This window comes from Hibiscus syriacus, unplaced genomic scaffold (assembly GCF_006381635.1).
Source record: "Hibiscus syriacus cultivar Baekdansim isolate YM2019G1 unplaced genomic scaffold, ASM638163v2 tig00111280_pilon, whole genome shotgun sequence".
NCBI classification, from domain to species: domain Eukaryota; kingdom Viridiplantae; phylum Streptophyta; class Magnoliopsida; order Malvales; family Malvaceae; genus Hibiscus; species Hibiscus syriacus.
Genome location: NW_024063046.1, coordinates 434749 through 455418, shown reverse-complemented (window position 1 = coordinate 455418; position 20670 = coordinate 434749). Strand labels below are relative to the sequence as shown.

The 20670-nt window shown below is 32.6% G+C and overlaps 1 protein-coding gene and 1 pseudogene across 1 annotated transcript; one reads left to right on the top strand and one right to left on the bottom strand.

Annotated features, from left to right (window-relative positions):
- Positions 1 to 2670: 2670 nt before the first annotated feature.
- LOC120157947 lies at positions 2671 to 7727 on the top strand (annotated as a pseudogene).
- A 1270-nt stretch (positions 7728 to 8997) lies between these two features.
- LOC120157937 (pathogenesis-related protein PR-1 type-like) lies at positions 8998 to 9571 on the bottom strand. Its single transcript, XM_039168903.1, has one exon. It carries the CDS (start codon positions 9524 to 9526, stop codon positions 9041 to 9043), a length of 486 nt encoding a protein of 161 aa, XP_039024834.1. The 5' UTR covers positions 9527 to 9571; the 3' UTR covers positions 8998 to 9040.
- Positions 9572 to 20670: the final 11099 nt, after the last annotated feature.

The following is a 20670-nucleotide window of genomic DNA, read 5'->3' as shown; positions in this document are numbered from 1 at the left end:
TGGCACCTTGGGCAGCGAGACCTTTTGACACCAAAAAGGAAACACCAGGAAGAGCCATACTACAACATCTTTTAGAATCATCCTATTATTGTACCTCCCTGATATTCCATATCCTCTCTTGGAATGTGTGCTTCTCATATATTCCTCATTCCCTCTATCGAAAACCTCGCTATTCTCCCAGCCCGAACTCCGCCTTACACGGTGGTTGTACTCTAAAAATTTCAAAAAATACCAAGTTTTGGCCTTTGAACTGAAGCACTTCAAAGATATCCTTCCCTTATTGCACATACGAGGCCATTTCTTACTCACTATCTTCCTCATATCTCTCTCCAATCCAACCTTAAAGAATTTTCCATTATGAGGACTCTTTTGAGTGTTCACTATATCCACCACACCTCTCTTAAACACTCTTCGGTGCCGACGCCCTTTAAGGAGATTCTGTAAAACACATAAATCAAGTAACTAACACCAATAGAATCAAATGACTCTTACCTTCAACTTTTTCACGAAGGATGATGAACTATAAGGACATTGGACGAAGAACTCTCGACCCAAACCAAGATCCTTGACACCACCGTTTAAATCCAACAGTTTGGAGATCCATCACGAGATCTTGATGACCTTGTTTCCATGGATTAACATGGAGGAGACCAGTAAAAACCGACGAGGACACCCACAAAGAATGAAGACCTCTAGAGAGAAGGGAGAGGATATTCTCTCACTAGAAACGCTACGTTGCCACCAGTAGTTGTGGCTTAGACCTCTATTTGTTGTATAAATGGGACTAAAATCTTGATGGTTAACCAATTTTATCTTACCTTAACATCTGATACGACGAAAGGTGTGGGTTACCTTTATAACACCTTAACCTTGTATGGACTTAAGGTGGGCCACCGAAATGACTATTATTATAAAAAATTTCAAATAATTATAAACAATTAAAATTTTATGAATTTAAAAATTATAAAATAAAATAATAATGTTAACAATCAATAATCTAAAAAATAATATAGATAATATTAATATTTGTAAAATTATTCAAATGGTCTTATTATAAAATATATGAAAATATTTGTTAGAATTAAATAATATTATTTTGAAGTTTAATTATTTTTAGTTTTATAGTGAAGTAAATATATTAAATAAATAAAATTAACTTTTTAAAAGCATCTCTTTTAGTAAGGGACTTAGGCTACTAAAACCATCTCTTAAAATTGATCCGTAAATTTTGAGATTCGAAAAATCTCGATAAAAATAAATATATTTTTTTGAAATATCTCACACAAAGCATACTCTAAAATTCATATCGCATTCTTACATTAGATCTTCTTATCTTAAAATAAATTTGTTCATAGATCGGGTTGAGAAAATAATATTTGTTTATAATATTTTTAACCATTGACAACGCACACACACCTTTCATATCATTTACTAAAATCCAAAACCTTGATGATAACAATACTCTTTTAACCACAAAAACTATTTAATATATTTAAATTTAAATTTTTGAGTTAATTACATCATATGTCCTCAAAGTATGCCCATCATTTTAAATTGGTCCCTAAACTTTTAAATATTCTAATTTTATCTCCAAACTATTACTATCATTCTAAATTATTCCTTAAATTTTTGAACATTTCAATTTCATCCCCAAACTATAACTTTCATTCTAAATTAGTCCCCAAACTTTTTAAACATTCCAATTTCATCCCAAACCATACGTATATACTAATCACATCCCGTGTCAATAAAACCGGTGGGCCAAGTTAGATTTTATATGTTTGAAAAAACAAAATTTATGTTAAATTAGGGTTGGAACTAATTACATATTGGATGAAATTAGGATGAAATTGGAATATTCAAAAAGTTTAGGGACTAATTTAGAAAGAGGGTCATAGTGTAGGGATGAAATTGAAATGTCAAATGTTTAAAGACTAGTTTAGAATGATAGTCAAAGTTTGGGGATGAAATTAAATACTCAAAAGTTTAAAGACCAATTTAAAATGAGGGTTATAATTTGGGACATATGATGCTATTAACTCTTATTTTCTTTTTATGAAATAAACTTCAATATGAATAAATGGCAGAAGCAGAAGGTGGGGCAAGTCTCTCCATCCTCCGATCAAATTTCTTGCCTTGATTTGCATTAATGTTGGCATATTCTTAGCCTTCTTACCGGATCAAAGACCCCAATAATTCATTTTATATCTTTTTAAACAAATAATCAATCATACACTATTACTTCATCTATTATATTATAAGTCAAGCCAACTCAATCATAGAATAAACCAAAATTCTTAAATACAATTATTTTAATACATGTACAAGATTAAGACCAAGCAATTGATATCGTTTAAACAAGTCTCAAGGTCAAGTTTTTATGTATGTAGAAAATCTCCGTTGGATGGTTCACTTATCAAAATCAGGTATACGACTCGAGTCAGTACATATTAGTCAAAGAATAACCTTGAGAACTGAAATGGCTACAAAAAAAACTAAGTGTGGATAAATATAAAATAATTATTTTTATTTTTTTCAAAAAAAATTTGAAATAAAAAAAATCCACCCACGTATTTAGTATGTCAAATTCGTGGCACCTAATGAGTGCATGTAAAGAAATATTAATAAATATGTCCCATTCTTCTACATGTATAAATAAACTACGCATGAAGCTGCACTAATGTCTCAACAAAGCATTTCACCCATGGCGTCCACTTGCGATGGTTCTTTTAGGGAAGAACGAGACACTTTCGGCCCCATTAGTGTCCCTTCTGATAAGTTCGTTTTCTCCTTCTCGTCGGATCTTCTTCTTTTTCTTCTTCTTTAACGACTGACAGTGTTAATTGCTGTTGTTGTAGATTATGGGGAGCACAAACTCAGAGATCGTTACAGAATTTCAATATTGGAGGTCCGCGAGAACGGATGCCCGAACCTATCATCCGTGCATTTGGCATCCTCAAGAAATGTGCATCCAAGGTGAACATGGAGTACGGTCTTGATCCGTCTATCGGAAAAGCCATAATGGACGCGGCACAAGAAGTAGCCGAAGGAAAACTCAACGACCACTTTCCTCTTGTTGTCTGGCAAACCGGAAGTGGTACTCAGAGTAACATGAATGCCAATGAGGTAAACATGGATCGTGTATGAATTTTTAGACCGAAAACACATCAATATAAATTTTATCGTAAAAACCGTAATTTTTGTCTTGAAACTTTGAAAATTTCCTAGGTTATTGCAAACAGAGCAGCTGAGATTCTGGGACATAAACGTGGTGAAAAGTTTTTACATCCTAATGATCACGTCAACAAATCTCAATCTTCCAACGATACATTTCCAACCGTAAGTAAAAGTTAACTGATCTATTTTATCGATTTCTGATCTTTCAGATTAGATTTAATTCGATTCAAGTTAATTTAAAAAACCAGAAATCTCTTTCTAGGATCCAAATCTAAAATCAGCCAAAAACCCATTTCCTACCACTACATTTATGGCCATATTAATTTTTTTGAACCAACTAAGCCTCTCTCTTTTCATGGTGAAATGAAGAAAATTTAACGTAAAAAGGGTGAAAAAGAGTGGAGATGATGAGACATAAGATGGACCGACATCCATAATGGATAATTTTCAATATTCATAAATCCAATAGGGTGAATTTGGACAAGGCAATACCTGCCCTACCTTTCTCCATTATTACCACCAATGAAGCTCATGATTCATGGTGGAGAGGGACTAGTGTCTTTTTCTTCTTATGTTCTTTGAACTTTAAAAAGAAAATGAAAATGAACGAGTGGCTTAGATTTAACAAGTAAAGCCGACACGGGTTTCAATTGAAAGTCAATTTTGATTTTCATAAATAATGTAAAAAAAATTGTGGAAAAGTTGGTGTGCTCGTCAGGATGAATAGAAGAAGAAGTATTAAATTTTTTCTGAAAATTTTAAATTAACTTTAATATAAAAAATATCTAAATTATATGTATTTTTTATTTAAATATTTAATTTTTTTCGGTTAATCCAAGTACTAATATTACAACATTATCATTTTATATGTTTCGGTCGTAACCGTTGTAAAAATATCCCGTTAAATTAAGTGATATTTTTATATTTATATAATTTTGAAAAAAATATTTAAAATAAGAAAAGCTTAAAATTATATATTTAAAAAAAACCCAAAATGTTCTCAAATCTTAAAAAAATCTAAAACTTTGACAACTATAATTTCAATCATTATGTCCACGCTGACCACCGTCAATTGTCGTTGTTGCCATCGATCGAACCTCCACCTGATGGCAAGACGAACTCAATCACTCATAACCCAAAAACTCATAGCGAAATTAGATACTAGGAAGTTTTAGGAGTTTGGAGTTTTGTTTGTTTTGATTTTTTTAATTTTAGAGAAATTAGAGTTTTTTAAAATATTAATCTTTTATTTAAATAAAATTTTCAAAATTATTTGAATATGACATGTGTCACTTAATAAACTTTTTTAACATATGTTATAGCAGAGACACTTAAAATGATAACGTTTGTAACTTTAGGCACCTAGATTGGCTGGAAAAAAAAGTTTAGGTACCTAAATGAGTAAAATGATATAGTTTGAATATTTTATTTTATTAAGCCTTTAAATTATTATATTTTATAGATTTTTTTATATTTTTATTAGTAATATTTCCTTTACCTCAAGAATAGGTGTGTAAATGAATCCGTTTGAAAGAACAAGTATGTGTTCATGTTCGTTTATTAATTTTTAAAGGTGTTTATGTTTGGTTAATGTTCTTTTAATTTTTTAATATAATATTTATGTTCGTTTTTTTTTGAAGATATTCATGTTCATTCGTTTAACGTTAATGAACATGTTCGTTTAACGCTTGCGAACATGTTCCTTTAAGGTTCGTTTATATGTTTGGGAACATGTTCATTTGCAAGCTAAAATGATAAAATTACGTTACTAGTGCTTAAACACTTTAAGCTTCATAGTTTAAACTCTAAATTTCACAATGTGTTCAATTTAATCCCTACATTTACCAATATTTAAAATGTAAAAAATGAAATAAAAAAGTAAACGAGTTTGTTAATAAACACAAACGAACGACCCGATAAACGAGCTTGTCCATGAACATAAACGAATGACCTGATAAACGAGCTTGTTCGTGAACATAAACGAATGACCTGATAAAGGAGCTTGTACGTGAACATAAATGAACGAACACATCGATATTCATGTTCGTTCGTTTATTAAATGAACATAATTTTTTTGTTCGTACTTGGTTATTTAGCTTAATAAATGAATGTTATACAAACTACAAATAATTCACCGAACGTTCTGTTCATTTACAACCCTACTCAAAAATTTTAAAAGTTATTCCCGTAAGATAAGATATTGCGTCTATCCATGATGATCACTCTAACATGCTATATCTTCTTTTTTTCCGGGTTCTTTTTGTCAAGGATCATGGTATGTCTCACGCCTATTTAATATGTTTATCTTACTTTTATATATACATTTTGCTTTTCCAGGTAATGCACATTGCAGCAGCAATGGAAATAAACACAAGATTAATACCTGACTTAAAGAATTTGCATTCTACTCTTCAATCAAAGGTTTTGCACATTCCCTTACTATATTAACTTATTATAAACTGAATTATTAACTTATTGTGTTGTTATTTATTTATTTTGGACAGTCTAATGAATTCAAGGATATTGTTAAAATTGGTCGCACTCACACTCAAGATGCCACACCTTTGACTCTTGGACAGAGTTTAGTGGCTATGTTACACAGGCAAGTTCTTCTTTTACCCTACTTTGGATTCGAATCTAATTCGATTTGTTCGGTTCAATCATTTTATTTCGAATTAAACTGAATTCAGATAAACATATTTAATATTAATGCATCTAATTTATACTCGATTTAATCTAATACATAGAAATATATTAATATTTATTTTGGGGTTGGATTGTAGGTAAAATATGGAATCGATAGAGTTTCCGGTACCCTGCCACGATTATATCAGGTTAGTCATTGTTTTTTCTTTTTTCGAATAGTCTAGAATGATTATAAAATAATATATTCATAATATATATAAACGAATGCTTGATATATGACAGCTTGCGCAAGGTGGTACCGCCGTAGGGACAGGATTGAATACAAAGAAAGGGTATGTTTTGTTATGTTTTAAGATCCGGTTGGACCCAACTACGTTAAATTAAAATTCGTGTATCATATTTTATATCGAATAAAATTTATACATAATTTTAAAAATATCACAACGCAAGAGTGTGTAATGGTAAGAACAATCTCAGGTTTGATGTAAAAATAGCTGCTGCAGTAGCTGAGGAAACAAAGTTGCCATTCGTTACAGCAGAAAATAAGTTCGAAGCTCTGGTTAAGTCTCTCAACTTCTTTTATTTTTTTAGAAAAAATCTTATCTGACGTATTTTTATATTCGACATTCACATTCAAAATCGAATAAACATCTTTTCAGGCTGCACATGACGCCATTGTTGAAGCTAGTGGAGCTTTGAATACTTTAGCTGCATCATTCATGAAGATTGCAAATGACATTCGTTTCCTGGGGAGGTTATTTTTTTTAATATTTTTCATAATTTTTTGGGACTAAAATAACATTTAACCCTATTTTTTTTAAAAAAAAATTTATTTTTGTTGTTTAGCAAAATTATTCTGATGGTTTCAACAATCTTAATCTTCCTTATCCAGTGGTCCTCGATGTGGGATTGGTGAGCTTATTCTTCCTGAAAATGAGCCTGGCAGCAGTATTATGCCTGTATAATTCTCATTTTATACATCGATTTATTAAAACGAATATGAATATGATATGATAGGCTACAAATAAAATAATTCATAAAATTTAATTTTCTTTTTTCAGGGAAAGGTGAATCCTACCCAATGTGAGGCCCTTACTATGGTATGTGGCCAGGTCATGGGCAACCATGTGGCTATCACAGTGGGTGGATCAAATGGTCACTTTGAACTCAACGTGTTCAAGCCATTGATGGCTAATGCACTCTTACATGTACGTTGTCGTTGTTGTTTTTTTCTCTCGTAATAATCCATTCTTATTTTCATGTATCCGACATACATGAATGTCGGATACTCGTCCGTACTTCGGATATTACTGCGAAAGAATTTGCGATTTAACAGCTTTTCTTTTCTTTTTATTGGTATCAGTCCATAAGGTTGCTGGGTGATGCAGCTGCTTCCTTTGAGAAGAACTGTGTGAAGGGAATTCAAGCTAACAAGGAAAGAATTTCGAAATTACTGCATGAGGTCTGTTTCCTTTTAATGTTAAACTTTGATTAGAGATGATAATAAGTAATGTGAATTCTGATAACATTTCGATTTGAATATTACGATGCAGTCTCTAATGCTTGTGACATCCTTGAATCCCGTAAGTTTTCGTATTCTTGTTGTTCATATCAAATAAGACTCTTTGTAATTCGAATCGAATTTCTAATCGGTTGTTGAATCTTTGTGTTTGTAGAAAATTGGGTACGATAATGCTGCAAAAGTTGCCAAGACAGCACACAAGAAGGCTGCTCCTTGAAGGAGGCGGCCACCACGAAGCTCGGTGTGCTGACACAAGAAGAATTTGAAAGTCTTGTGGTGCCTGAAAAAATGATCGGTCCATCTGATTGAACTCTTAGATTTCATTCGAACCCGTTTTTCTCAATCGGTCCATGTTCTGATTTAAGAAAATCGAATTGATCGAGTTTTTTATTGTTATTGTAATTTTTTTAAGTATTTTATGTACTAAGAGAATAATCTTTTAATCGATGAATAATGAAAATATCTATATTAGAAATCAATCCATTCTATAATTAATAGATGAAGAATTAAAACTTAAATACATGTTATTTTAACGTATATTATATAAGTCCAAATGACTCCTTTCCTAATTAAAAATAAATATTTAATAATAAAGACTTTATTTTCTATTTTCTATAAATGAATTTTATTTTTAATTTAATGCATCTAAAAGTTTACTTAAAAATACTTAAATATACACTAAATTAAAGTAATAAGCTTTAAGCATCTATAAATAATTATCTTTAAATTAAAAACAAAATATCTTATTAAAAATTCATTTATAATCAAGTCACAACATGACATGGTCCAAACAGTAAAAAAGTGCGCTAAAGGTATATATTTTCACAAAAATATAGGGCGTAAATGAATTGTGATTTAACATATAATGTTGTTTTTATATTCGTTTATTTATTTTTGAAGTATTCGTGCTTGATTCATTTAACGCTCGCGAACATAAATATATTCATCAACATGTTTGTGTAACGTTCGTCAACATATTCGTTTATATAATTTGAGTTCCCTTCTCAACTAACACTCTATTTTCATCCTTTTATTTGCAAGTCAAAAATAAATGTAAAATTATATCACTAGTCTTTATGTTCTTTAGGCTTAACGGTTTGAACTACAAAGTCCACCTTGTATTCAATTTAGTTTATACCTTCATCAATATTTAAAATGTAAAAAAAAATGAAATGAAAAAAAATAACCGAGTAAACGAGCTTAAATGAGTTCATAAAAGAGCTTATAAAAGAGTCAATTAATAAGTTTGTTCGTGAATATAAATGAACCCAACATACATATGTTCGTGTTCATTCGTTTACTAAATAAACATAAAAATTTTGTTTATACTCATTTATTTAACTACATAAACGAACGTTATACGAACGATTCACAAACAGTTCATCAAATGTTCCGTTCAATTACACCCGTACGAAAGCATAACATAATCTAAATACACACGAACAACACCAAGCCAAAAAAAAAAACAAACGAACAACAACAAGCCAAACCGATCAACAAAGGGACCAGAAAAAAAAAACACAATGAAACAAAGATAAATAGCAAATTATAATAGTAATTCAAGATAATAAAATATCCGTTCCTTCCTTATTATATGTCATGCAGTACGTTGATGAGTACATATATAGTTTCTTTTCTATTACAACACAAATGAAAGTTGACTTGGAAGGATTTCATACAAATGAAGCATTTATTTTAGTAAGGTTTTTGACCGATAAAATTGCCTGGAGGAGCATAGTTGCAACCGATGAAAGTTCCGCCATTGTTGCACCTCACCTTAGCACAACCGAGGCGAACAGAGTCACGCCAAACCACTTGAGTGTAATGCCCGCAGACCTTTTCCGGTGCACAACTGTTGGAATTGTAATCGTAGTCGGCCCTCTCATCAACCCACAATCGTACAGCATCGGTGCCAGAGAGGTCGACACTACTCCCAGCTAGGTTCTCACCGTATTGTCCACCGCCACCGGAGTGCACAAGGTTGCAATCGGCGATGCGTTGATTAGCATAGTCCCGTGCAAAGCCAGCAACGGTCTCATCCCAAGTCATAGGACCGACATTGACGGCGGATCGAGCCTCGTTGTGAGCGTTGAGGTAGTCTTGTGGTGAGTCTTGGGCATGGGAGGGAAGTATCAAGGTAAAGGCGAAGAGGCAAGTAAGAGCTAAGGAAGAAAACTCCATATGTTTGATTGGATAAGAATAATTGCAATGTAAATATGTTTATGGGATGATTTTTATGCATCTTTGAGGGATGTATTTATAGACATTATTAGTTTGGCAGCTGAATGTTCAAACTATACAACTACTTGTCAAGAATTGTTTTGTGAATTTTCTATAGAATAAAACCAAAGAATTTTAGAGTTGTAGCTTCGAAGTAATTCATAATTTACCAAAATAATAATAATAAGGGTAAAGTACACAAATGGTCCTCCAACTATAGAGTGTTGTTTTATTGAGTCCCCTGACTATTAAAAATTACGAAATGGTCCTTTGACTATAAGGTATTGTTTTGTTGAGTCCCCTGAATATTAAAAGTTATAAAATGATTGTCCAACTATTCATATGTTCTAAACTCGTCCCTTACATTTAAAAAATTGACGGTGATATGACCTGAATGTTAACCTACTGACCGGGATATGATAAATTTTGATCTCAGAATCTCAAACGACTATCATATCTTAGTCAGCATGTTAACGTCCGACTCAAATGACCGCCAATTTTTTAACGAAAAATGATGAGTTTGGAACATACGAATAGTCGGTGACCATTTTATAACTTTTAATAGTCGAAGACTCAACAAAACAACACACTATAATCGGGAGATCATTTACGTACTTTACCCTAATAACAATAAAACTCATATTTGCAATATATATATATATATATGTGTGTGTGTGTGTTCTTGATAAATGAAAAAGAGAAAAGAAGAAGAATAAAAAAGTATTGGAAGAAATATAAAGAAATGAAAAGAGTCGAGATTGACCCTCAAGACACCATCGTCGTCAATCGACTAAATTTATTACCTTTAACTAATAAAATAAGTTTACAATTAAGCCAATATGATATGAGTTTATCTCTTAAGATTTCAAGATACTTTCTCTTTCAAAAATACATTTTACCATATATACAATTAAATAAATATATATATATATATATATATATATATATATATATATATATATATATGTTCCACTTTAAATGGATTTATGATTGTGGATGCTCAATGTGTTAATGAAATACACACTTAGATAAAAAAACTAATTCACAGAAACATTTTGTCAAACAGTTGGTGTGCGTACAGAAACATCAATATTTCAATTAAAACTAATCCTGATCAAATGCTAAATCCATAAATTTGATTCATTAAATTCGAAAAAACATAATTCCTAATCAGAATATAAATCAAAATAGATCAAACACTCAAATTTTGAACAAAAAATTCAAGAACAGTAAACACATCAAGTGAAGTCTTTTTCACTAAAAAAACCACATAGGAAAGTCAACATACCAGTACCAGAGATAGATTGATGGAAGATTACACCTGCAAAGGCCGAGCATATGATATTGATATCAAGCAGTACAAGTTCCCAAGTTGCAATAGCAAGAGCTAAGAGGCCAGAGGGCTAGAGTTCGAAAGTAGTAGGTTTAGTATTTTGGACTTTAAACTAAATTGAAACGAAATAGACAAGGTCCGTTTTATAGCCTTTTTTGTTACTGTTTAGAAGTAAAACAGTTTGCACATTTTATTTGATGAATGAAATTCAATGACTGCAGTTGGGATTTTATGTTCTTTACGCCCCCTCAATACATGTTGTCCTGGGCTAAGGCCCAGGTGGCACAGGTATTGGGGCCAGCCTTGGAGATGAGCTAAAGAAGGTGATAGAGGGAGAGTCCAAGAGAGTCTCCTTTCTTCCAACCATATATGGTGATATATATACATATTCTTAGTGTTGGTGGCAAGCTTAGGGTGATGATGATTATTTATAGATTGAAATGACAAATAAATTTGAGTGCTAGATAAAAGATTTAGATCTAATAAATCACGAGTCTCCAGTGATCATGTCATATGATCGTAACTGGTCGGAGAATTAAAATTTTAAAAGTTTCGAAGAATTCCAGAAAAATGACTACAAAGATATGACTCGAGAAAAAGATTAGAAAGAGATACAACATTTATTAAGAAAAGTAATATCGATCCATTGCTGAAACATAATTTTAGCTATCTCTATAATAAAAGCTCGGCCTGATAAAGCTAAAGGATTTTGGGTTCAATAAGTTATATCAAATTTATAATATTTAAGGGAAAAGATTATTGGTAAGGGGAATTTTGACGTCTGTTTTGAGAATTCTACTTCTTCCTTATTTCTCTTCTTGCATTTCTTTTCTGTAATTACTTTGGATCTTGTTGGTATAGCGATCGTCTTTCGGTTGGGCCCGAAATTGAGCTTCGACTTGAACAAATGGATTAGGAGTCGCCACCGATCATTTATTTTAAAAAAAATGGGTTGATCAGATACCTTATTTCTTACCGGATCTGCGTCTTACCAAAGATGTGTCGGATTCGGGAGTCAATTACAGGCAAAGAAGGGTTAGCACCCTTGAACTGCCCTTTCGGTACTACGTAATTTCCATTTGTCTTTAGTTAAGAAAATTGTAATTTAAATTAAAATGTACATATGATCCAAATTATTTACTAATTAGTTATCTAATCATTAATCATACTTAGCTCAAACATGCCTAATTTAAATATGTATCAACATTATCAAATTTTAACTGAGGCCAAAGGAGTTATAATTATCAAATTTCCAAATTTTTCTTAAGTTAATTATAAGAATAAGAGTGTCTAGGTGTCAAATTAATCGGTTAACAAGATTAAAAATATTAATAAAAGAATTACAATAAACAAAATTAATGCATTGACAACCAAACTATGGAGATGGAATTCAACACGTTAATCAACCTAAATCTAGCACATTGATTCACAGTTCACTAACCACGAGATAAAAAATTATTAAGTCATGCCACATTCCAAGCAAGGAAATCGGGATGCTCAATGCACTTTTCACACCAAGTTTGATTCAATTGAAGAAAATTAATAATTTGATGACACAAATTCATCTTGCTAAGAAGTCAGATACATGGAATTCAATGGTGATCAGCAAATCCAGGGATTAAATAGCATTAAGCGCTATATTACACGGCAACATGACATTAATTAAGTCTAATTACGAGACCAAATTGAATTCATTCTAAAAACGGAAGGATCTGGCACATTGTTTCCCAGAAAAAGAAAACAACACGCGGGTTAAAAGACTCTAAGGGGGTGTTTGGTTGGCCGGGAATATCATTCCCGGTAATATTTTATTACCAATAGTAGATTTTTTGGGGTATATTACCGGGAATGTCATTACCTCCCTTCCCTTAGGTATTGTAACATTACCAGCGTTTTGGACTAAAATGCCCTTAAATTTTTATTTTTTTTCAAAAATATCATTCTTCTGTCATTGAATAATAAAAATTCTACGAAGGTTAAATTACAAATTTATCCTTAAATTATTTTAGATTTACAAAAAAAAGTCTATAATTAAAAGTTTATATGAAGTTCAGGGGTTAAATTTTTTTTACCCTTTCATTAAACCTTTTTTATATTTTTTATTTTGTAAAAAAAAAGTATATAAATATTATGAATTTATTTTTTTAAAGAAAATATAAATTTTACAATTTGTAATATTATAAAATATAATAAGGACAATTTGGTCAAATATGCATTCCAACAATCTTTTATTCCTTTAACCAAACACAGTAATCTTACATTCCTGCTAAACCAACCAAACACAAAATACATTCCCATTAATCCTATTCCCTGGTAATCTTTTATTCCCTCTGGTAATCTTACATTCCGTGAACCAAACGCACCCTAAATGAATCGGGTAACATCTAAATGGGTTTATTATAAGTTATTTTAAAACCCAATTTCACTTTTGTCTAATTTCTAAGATTTCAGCTATCTCCCCCCTTTCAAATGCTTTGGTATTTTCAGTTGGGTTGCTTTCTAATTGTTGTAGCGAGCCTGTTACAAACAAAAAAAATGACATATAAATATGAAATATTTATAATAATTTTATATATTATATAATATAATGAATTTAAATCAAATGAAATTTGGTGTCTTCAGCTGCCCTCTTTGTCTTTTTTCGTGGAACGAAAAAATAGGACAAAGATAAAAAGACACAAATTTTCGTTCAGTGGAGTAAAAAATTAATTTCAATTAAGAATAACTCCATGTCGAATTATGTTTGGGAGGACTCATTCATCGCGAAGTAGAGTCCACCTTGAGATGATATGAGACTGAGGCCGTAATTCAGTATCGAAATGTGGCTTCTCGTTGCCAAATTGTAGTCAACTGCAGTCTTCTTCTCGGTTTAAAGACCTGGTTTGAAAATTCGACTGGAAAATAATTCTTGACTTCACCAAGTGGTTGATAGGCACTCAAGTGAATAGATCGAACTCGAAAGGTCTTCGTGACAGATAGCTTTTCTCGACTTAAGTTATACTGCAACCGATGTGCCTTGAGCTGAGCGTAATGACTTGAAGGTTTTGTGTTTCAAGAGAAACATTTCAAAGGTTTTTGTGTTTCAAGAGAAACTGTCTCGAGAGAGATGAAATTGTTTAATGGAAAACAGATTCAAATATTTTGTTTCAAGGGAAACTGTCTCAAGAGAGACAAAATTTAGTTCTAAAAGAAACTATCTCAAGAGAGACGAATTTGTTTCAAGGAAAACAGATTCAGAGATTTTGTTTCAAGAGAAACTGTCTCAGAGAGACAAAATTTGTTTTACGAGAAATGTCTCAAGAGAGACAAAAATAGAAAATGTCTCAAGAGAGGCGACATTTGTTCAAGGAAACAGATTCAGAGATTGTTTCAAGAGAAACGGTCTCAAGAGAGAAAATTTGTTTACGAGAAAATGTCTCAAGAGAGACAAAATTTAGTCTAAAAGAAACTGTCTCAAGAGAAACAAAATTTGTTTAAAGGAAAATAGATTCAAAGATTTTGTTTCAAGGGAAACTGTCTCGAGAGAAAACAATTTGTTTTAAGAGAAGTCGTCTCGAGAGAGACAAATTTATTTTAAGAGAACTATCTCAAGAGAGACAACACTTTATTTTGGTAAATTAGTCTTAAGCGAGACGACCCCTTGTTTCGAGAGAAACAATCTCAAAGGTGATCGATAATTGCTTGTTCATGCATGTTGAAGAATCCTTTCAGAAGCTCTAATCATTGACTTAAGGAAGTCAAATCTGGATGACATGTTTGTTGTGACACTAAATCACTTCATCGGGCATGATATCATTATTTGTGAAGTTGAAATCGTGGATGGCTCATTTGTTGTGAAATTGAGCTTTTAATTGGATGTCCTTCGTTGTGAAGTTAAAAATAAGAAACTGTCTCAAGAGAGACGACATTTGTTTCAAGGAAAACAGATTCAGAGATTTTGTTTCAAGAGAAACTATCTCAAGAGAGACAAAATTTGTTTTACGAGAAAATGTCTCAAGAGAGACAAAATTTATTTCTAAAAGAAACTGTCTCAAGAGAGACGAAATTTGTTAAAGGAAAACAGATTCAAAGATTTTGTTTCAAGGGAAACTGTCTCGAGAGAAACAAAATTTATTTTAAGAGAAATCGTTTCAGAGAGACAAAATTTGTTTTAAGAGAAACTGTCTCAAGAGAGACAAAACTTTATTTTGAGTAAATTAGTCTTAAGCGAGACGACCCCTTGTTTCGAGAGAAACAATCTCAAAGGTGATCGATAATCTGCTTGTTCATGCATGTTGAAGAAATCCTTTTAGAAGCTCTAATCGTTGACTTAAGGAAGTCAAATCTGTGGATGACATGTTATTGTGACACTAAATCATTCATCGGGCACGATATCCTTCTTCGTGAAGTTGAAATCATGGATGGTCATTTGTTGTGAAATTGAGCTTTTAATTGGATGTCCTTCGTTGTGAAGTTAAATCCACACATGTAAATTGCATCTCTGTCTAGTTCAATATCTTCGCTGGGAAGTTGAAATTGACTCTAACATGAATCTGTAAAATTATGCACAATATGTGATGCTATGGATGCAATGCTCTTATGTATGTCTAAAATGTATATGAAATATGTTAGGGTTTGGAGAGAAATCTCAATCTTTGGTTGTCAGTCTGATGACTCTTGATTCTGAATCTGAATTTCTGATTCTTGATCTTGGATTCTTCAACATGCTTAATATGATGTTCAGAATGTTGATCTGTGAAGGGAATTGCGTGAGCAGTCTTCATTCTCTCAGTTTGTCTTCATTTCCAACGGGGTGTATCTTGTAAACCTCAACCTAAGACAATTTATTTTCCTTTCCTTATCAATTTTGCCCTAAAAATGGCTTCCTTTGCCCCAGCTTCAATCTTGAGCTTCGGAGGGATATTTTTTTAATTCTAAGACATACTTTCAGAGAACTTATCTTGTTTAAAAATGCTTTTCTCCTTTGACTTTTCAAAATTTTGAAAAATATACTCCTTCTAGGTTTCACAATTGAAGCAAATCATAAACATGAGTTCATTGGATATCAAAAGAATCAAATGCTCTTTAATCTTTGATAGTTGCAAACCTTTGACAAATGTCAAGATCAAAAAGTTGGTTTAGAGGGGGTTATTAAGGTTGGTTCATCGATTCGGTCATCGTGAAGATCATGACATACCCTTCTTTCTTGATTTGGCATTTTGATCGGAGGTGAACAAAATGACACAACTAGCATAATCAATGGCTTGGCCTTTCAGAACACTTATATTTCAGTTTTTGAAATCTTCCATTGTCAAGTTTAAGCTCTTCTAACAAAGGTAGTGCAGAAATATCGGTCTAAAAATGAAATTCTTGAGTGTTCGTGTGAATTTAACTATAACAGGTGTTCCTTAACTCCCTTAGTCTTTTTACCGAAACTCCTTATTTAAATAAATTAATTCGCCATTGTCTGGCTAGCTGAATCCATAAAGCCTGTACGTTTAACCAATGCTCCGGAGGGACATCTCAACATATAATATCTTTATCAGGTTAGCTGAATCTTATCCATAAAGCCGGGGCGTTTAACCAATTGCCTTAGAGGGACAACTCAAACTTTATTGTATAGTATAATCACCTTATCAAGCTAGCTGAATATTATCCATAAAGTCGGGGCGTTAACCAATTGCTCTAGAGGGACAACTCAAGCTTTATTGTATATATATAATATTATAATGTGGGTATACGGGCCAATTTCTTAAGTTTGTTAAGAAGAACCTATTATAGTCTAGGTGTTTTGAAAGTTAGAAAATTCATCGTTAGAGTTCAATTCCCAAGCAACTGACCTAAACTAGGTTCACCTACTTACCATTCCATCTGAGAAGATCTGATCATCATTGAACGTCATTAATAGAAGTATAAACCAATTAGTTTGCAATCTCATGTGCTAGTTGCCCCATTATGTGCTCCTACACATACATGGATACTAAACCTTTGATTGACTCTTCATGAGAAGAGAAACTAACTCGGTCCTGTAAGAGAAGAGCATGTAGTCTGATGTATCTTTTAAATTAGACCAAGGGGTCTTTGTTTTGCAGGGTTGAATCTTGTCATTTGTTAAAGATTTACAACCTCAATTATTAAACATCTTTTAATTAAGGTGATATTCAAGGAATTCAATATCAAAATTTGCTCATTTCCTTAGAAGGAAAAATTTTATTTAAAATGTTTGAACATCAAGTGACTTTAAAAATAAGAAGAACAAAACAAAAATAATTTCAAACAAGATGAGAACACAACAAAACTCCTGATGGATGCCCCAATCAATTCGATCAGAATGCCCCATTACACATTGAAAGTCAATGCCCTAAATCGATCAGATATTGGACCTTACGTTTCAATGCCCCACAATTCTCAGTGGTGTGCCCTGTGCTCCCAATATGATAGTTGCATATGGCGTTAATATCATGGCCTTCAGGATATGGGGCCTCTCTAGGTTTGGATTGAACTGGAGTCACAAGATTATTCTCAACTAGCGTTGGGAGCAATCCTCATATGTCATTGGGATTGGACTGATGCGAGTCTTTTTATGGAAGACATTATGAGGTCTAATCCCTAGATTAGTCATGTAATATTCCCTTTCATTCCCTGGTTCTTTCTGAGTTTGTTTAGAAGTACCGGATGGTACAGCTGCAGTGGCTGAGATCGTAACACCTCTGTTAGCGTAGTAGGTATTGACATTGTTGATATCTCGCTCTTTGTTCCTCATGGGAGGCTTCTCACTGGAGTCACTTCCCTCAATTTTTCCTGTTTTATAGCTAGCTCGATCATCTCACCAGCCATAACCAGATCTGAGAAAGTTCCCAATGTAATTGCCACCAAGTGCCCAAAGTAAGGTGTCTTCAGGGTCTGTACAAATAGCTTCTGGTTTCCTTTTCATCCAAAGGTGGATGAACTTGCACAGCCAAATCCCTCCTTGTGCGTATTGTCGAAAACTTTAATTGTGTTTTTCTCCAAGCTTTGTAGCATAACCCGGTCAGGTCTCATATCATTGATATGCTTGTACTATTCTAAGGAAGACTTGGCTAAGTCTTTTTATGTCTTGATATGAGTTCGGCTGAGCTGGTTGTACTACCGGATAGCTGAACCGGACAAGCTCTTGAAAGCAGTGAATCAGGAGTTGGTTATTTTCCCATATCCCGTCATCTTCCGACATAAAAGTAATGTGGGTTGAGGGAAAGCTATTCCATCGAACTTCTCGAACTCAGGGACCTTAACTTTGGTGGAAGCACCAAATCTGGAACCAGGCTCAGTTCCATACGTCTACTCCAAATAATCATGGTCCCCTTGGACCATCTTCATCTATCTTCTAACATCTTGATATTTTCTTTATCTTCTTTGCCTTATCCCCCTCGTCAAATCGGGATATGATAGTCTTGGATGATTATCAGTGTTGGTTGCGGAAGCTTGTATTTGCACCAGATATGGCTTTCCACTTGATAGCAAATGAGTCCACTTGTAATACGGGTGATCCCAGGTGAGACAACCACTTGTGGGATTGGTGGTATAGTGACTCTTTCAGATGAACTTCCCTAGTATACTGGCTTGTTGGAGACCCGATAACTTGGCCATAATTTGATCGACCAAGGACCTGGTTCTTCTTGATGGACTCCAGGGTATTTTGACTGTTCTGAGTCATCTTATCCTCCAGTTCTTTCTGCAGTTTTGCCATATTCTCTTCGAATTATATGATTCTAGCCTTCATTCGCCTATTTTTTAAGCGGGAAGTTATGCGGATGGGGTGTGTCCAACGCTTGAGGTGGTGTATCCAGATTTATTCCTTTATTTTGAAGCATTATTTCGTTAGTTAATGCGAATGCAAAGAAAATAACAGAATGCAAAATATTTCTAAATGCATGATACATGAAACATCCGAGGCATTGATCCCAAAAATGTGTTTGTTATTATGAATAATCTTTTTTGGGGACAAAATTGTTTTATGTTAGGATTTTCGGAAGCTCGAATCGACAACTAGAACGGTTTGTAAAGAGGGGTCAGAACGGTTTTATGTTTAGAGAGTAAGGAGATTGAAAGATAGAGAATTGCACATCGATTTATAGTGGTTCGACTTTCTCAACCAAAGTCTATGTCCACTACCTTAGCTCCTCATCAAGGATTTTCCAACAAATTCACTAATTTGTTCTTTCTTTTGAGGATAAAGAGTAACCTTACAAACTCCTTAGTTTTTCCGGGCTAAACTATAACATTTCCCTAGCTTTTACACTGGATTAGCTAGAACATTTCCCCTTTACAAAAGGATAAGAAATGAAACAAGAAAACCACTCTAAGGTATGTGTTTACAAGAATTAATCTCACAAGAACAAAATATTTATAAGAGAAAGATGAAATAAGAATGAAAACTCTTCTCTTGTGTTTGATTGCTTGGATGGTTGTTCTCATCATTCTTCAAGTGTCCTTAGCTTGTATTTATAGCTTGGAATGTGTTTGAAGTCGTATATAGTTGTTGGGGATCTTTTGGAGCCATTTGGGGATGAGAATCAATTAATAAAATAGCTTGGAGCGTGGGGGGAATCGGTACCCCCTCATAGGGAATCGATTCCCTCTGGACAATCTGGAATTTTTGGCTTTGAAACGGTTCGAAATACTTTGTAAAATTGTTTTGAAATTATTTTAACATTAAAACTTAATTTTACACTTGAGTAAGGATTAAAAATGACATTTAAAAGATTTGGAGTAATATTTTGATATTCGAATAATTATATCGAATATACTTAGAAAATCTTTTGTAAAATCTTAAAATTCATTTAACTTAATTTGTTATATCGAAATATCAAAATGTTTTCAATAATCTCCCCTTTTTGATATAACAAAACATTTTAGTAATTTTAAGATTTTGAAATCAAGTTTAAAAATTACACTTTGAAAAATTACCCCTCCTCACTCTAACACTCCTCCCTCTTATTACTTCTCCCCCCTTTTTGATAAATCAAAAAGATTTTAAAATGTTTTAAACAAGGTTTTGAAAAGCATAGCCAATTGATTATAACTATAGCTTAAGCTGTTAAGATCAGAGATTAAGAGAAAAGTTAGCCATTAGTTTCATAATCCAATTGTTGAATTTAAGATCAAATGCATAAAGTTTAAAAAAAATGTTATGCAAAACACTTTTTGATATTAATTGTTAGAGAGATATCATTTTCATTTAAACCACATGCATAAACATTCAAATTTAGGTCAAAAATTAAAATTTGTAAAATCAAATTATTTGAAAATTTTGATATCAATTGTTAGAGATATATCATTTGCATTAAAACCAATTTTGACCAAAATTTTATTATGATGAACTAAAATTATAAAAATCATTAAAATTTAAAATGTTCATCACAACCAATTTTTTTAACATAATGAGATTAAAAACAATGCATAATCATTTAAAATCAAACTCATGCATGCTTAAAATCAACGAGCAACCAAATAACCAAAATTAAAAGCATTAAGCTTAGAGGTTACCCATTCCTTTTTTTCATGTGTGGCTAGAATATCTTGAATATTATCACTTTCATCACCATTTCTCCACACACCTACAAGAGACATTTAAGTAGATTTTGGTATCCAAATTGTTTGGATCCTTGAACGTTAGTTTCAATGCCTCTTGTTCCTTTAGAAATCCACACTTGTCTAATTTTAAAACGTTTTCCTTTCTTCAAAGGACAAGTATGTTCCATATGACCATGATAATGGCAATGTGAGCATTTTGCCATATTTAAACATAATAGGT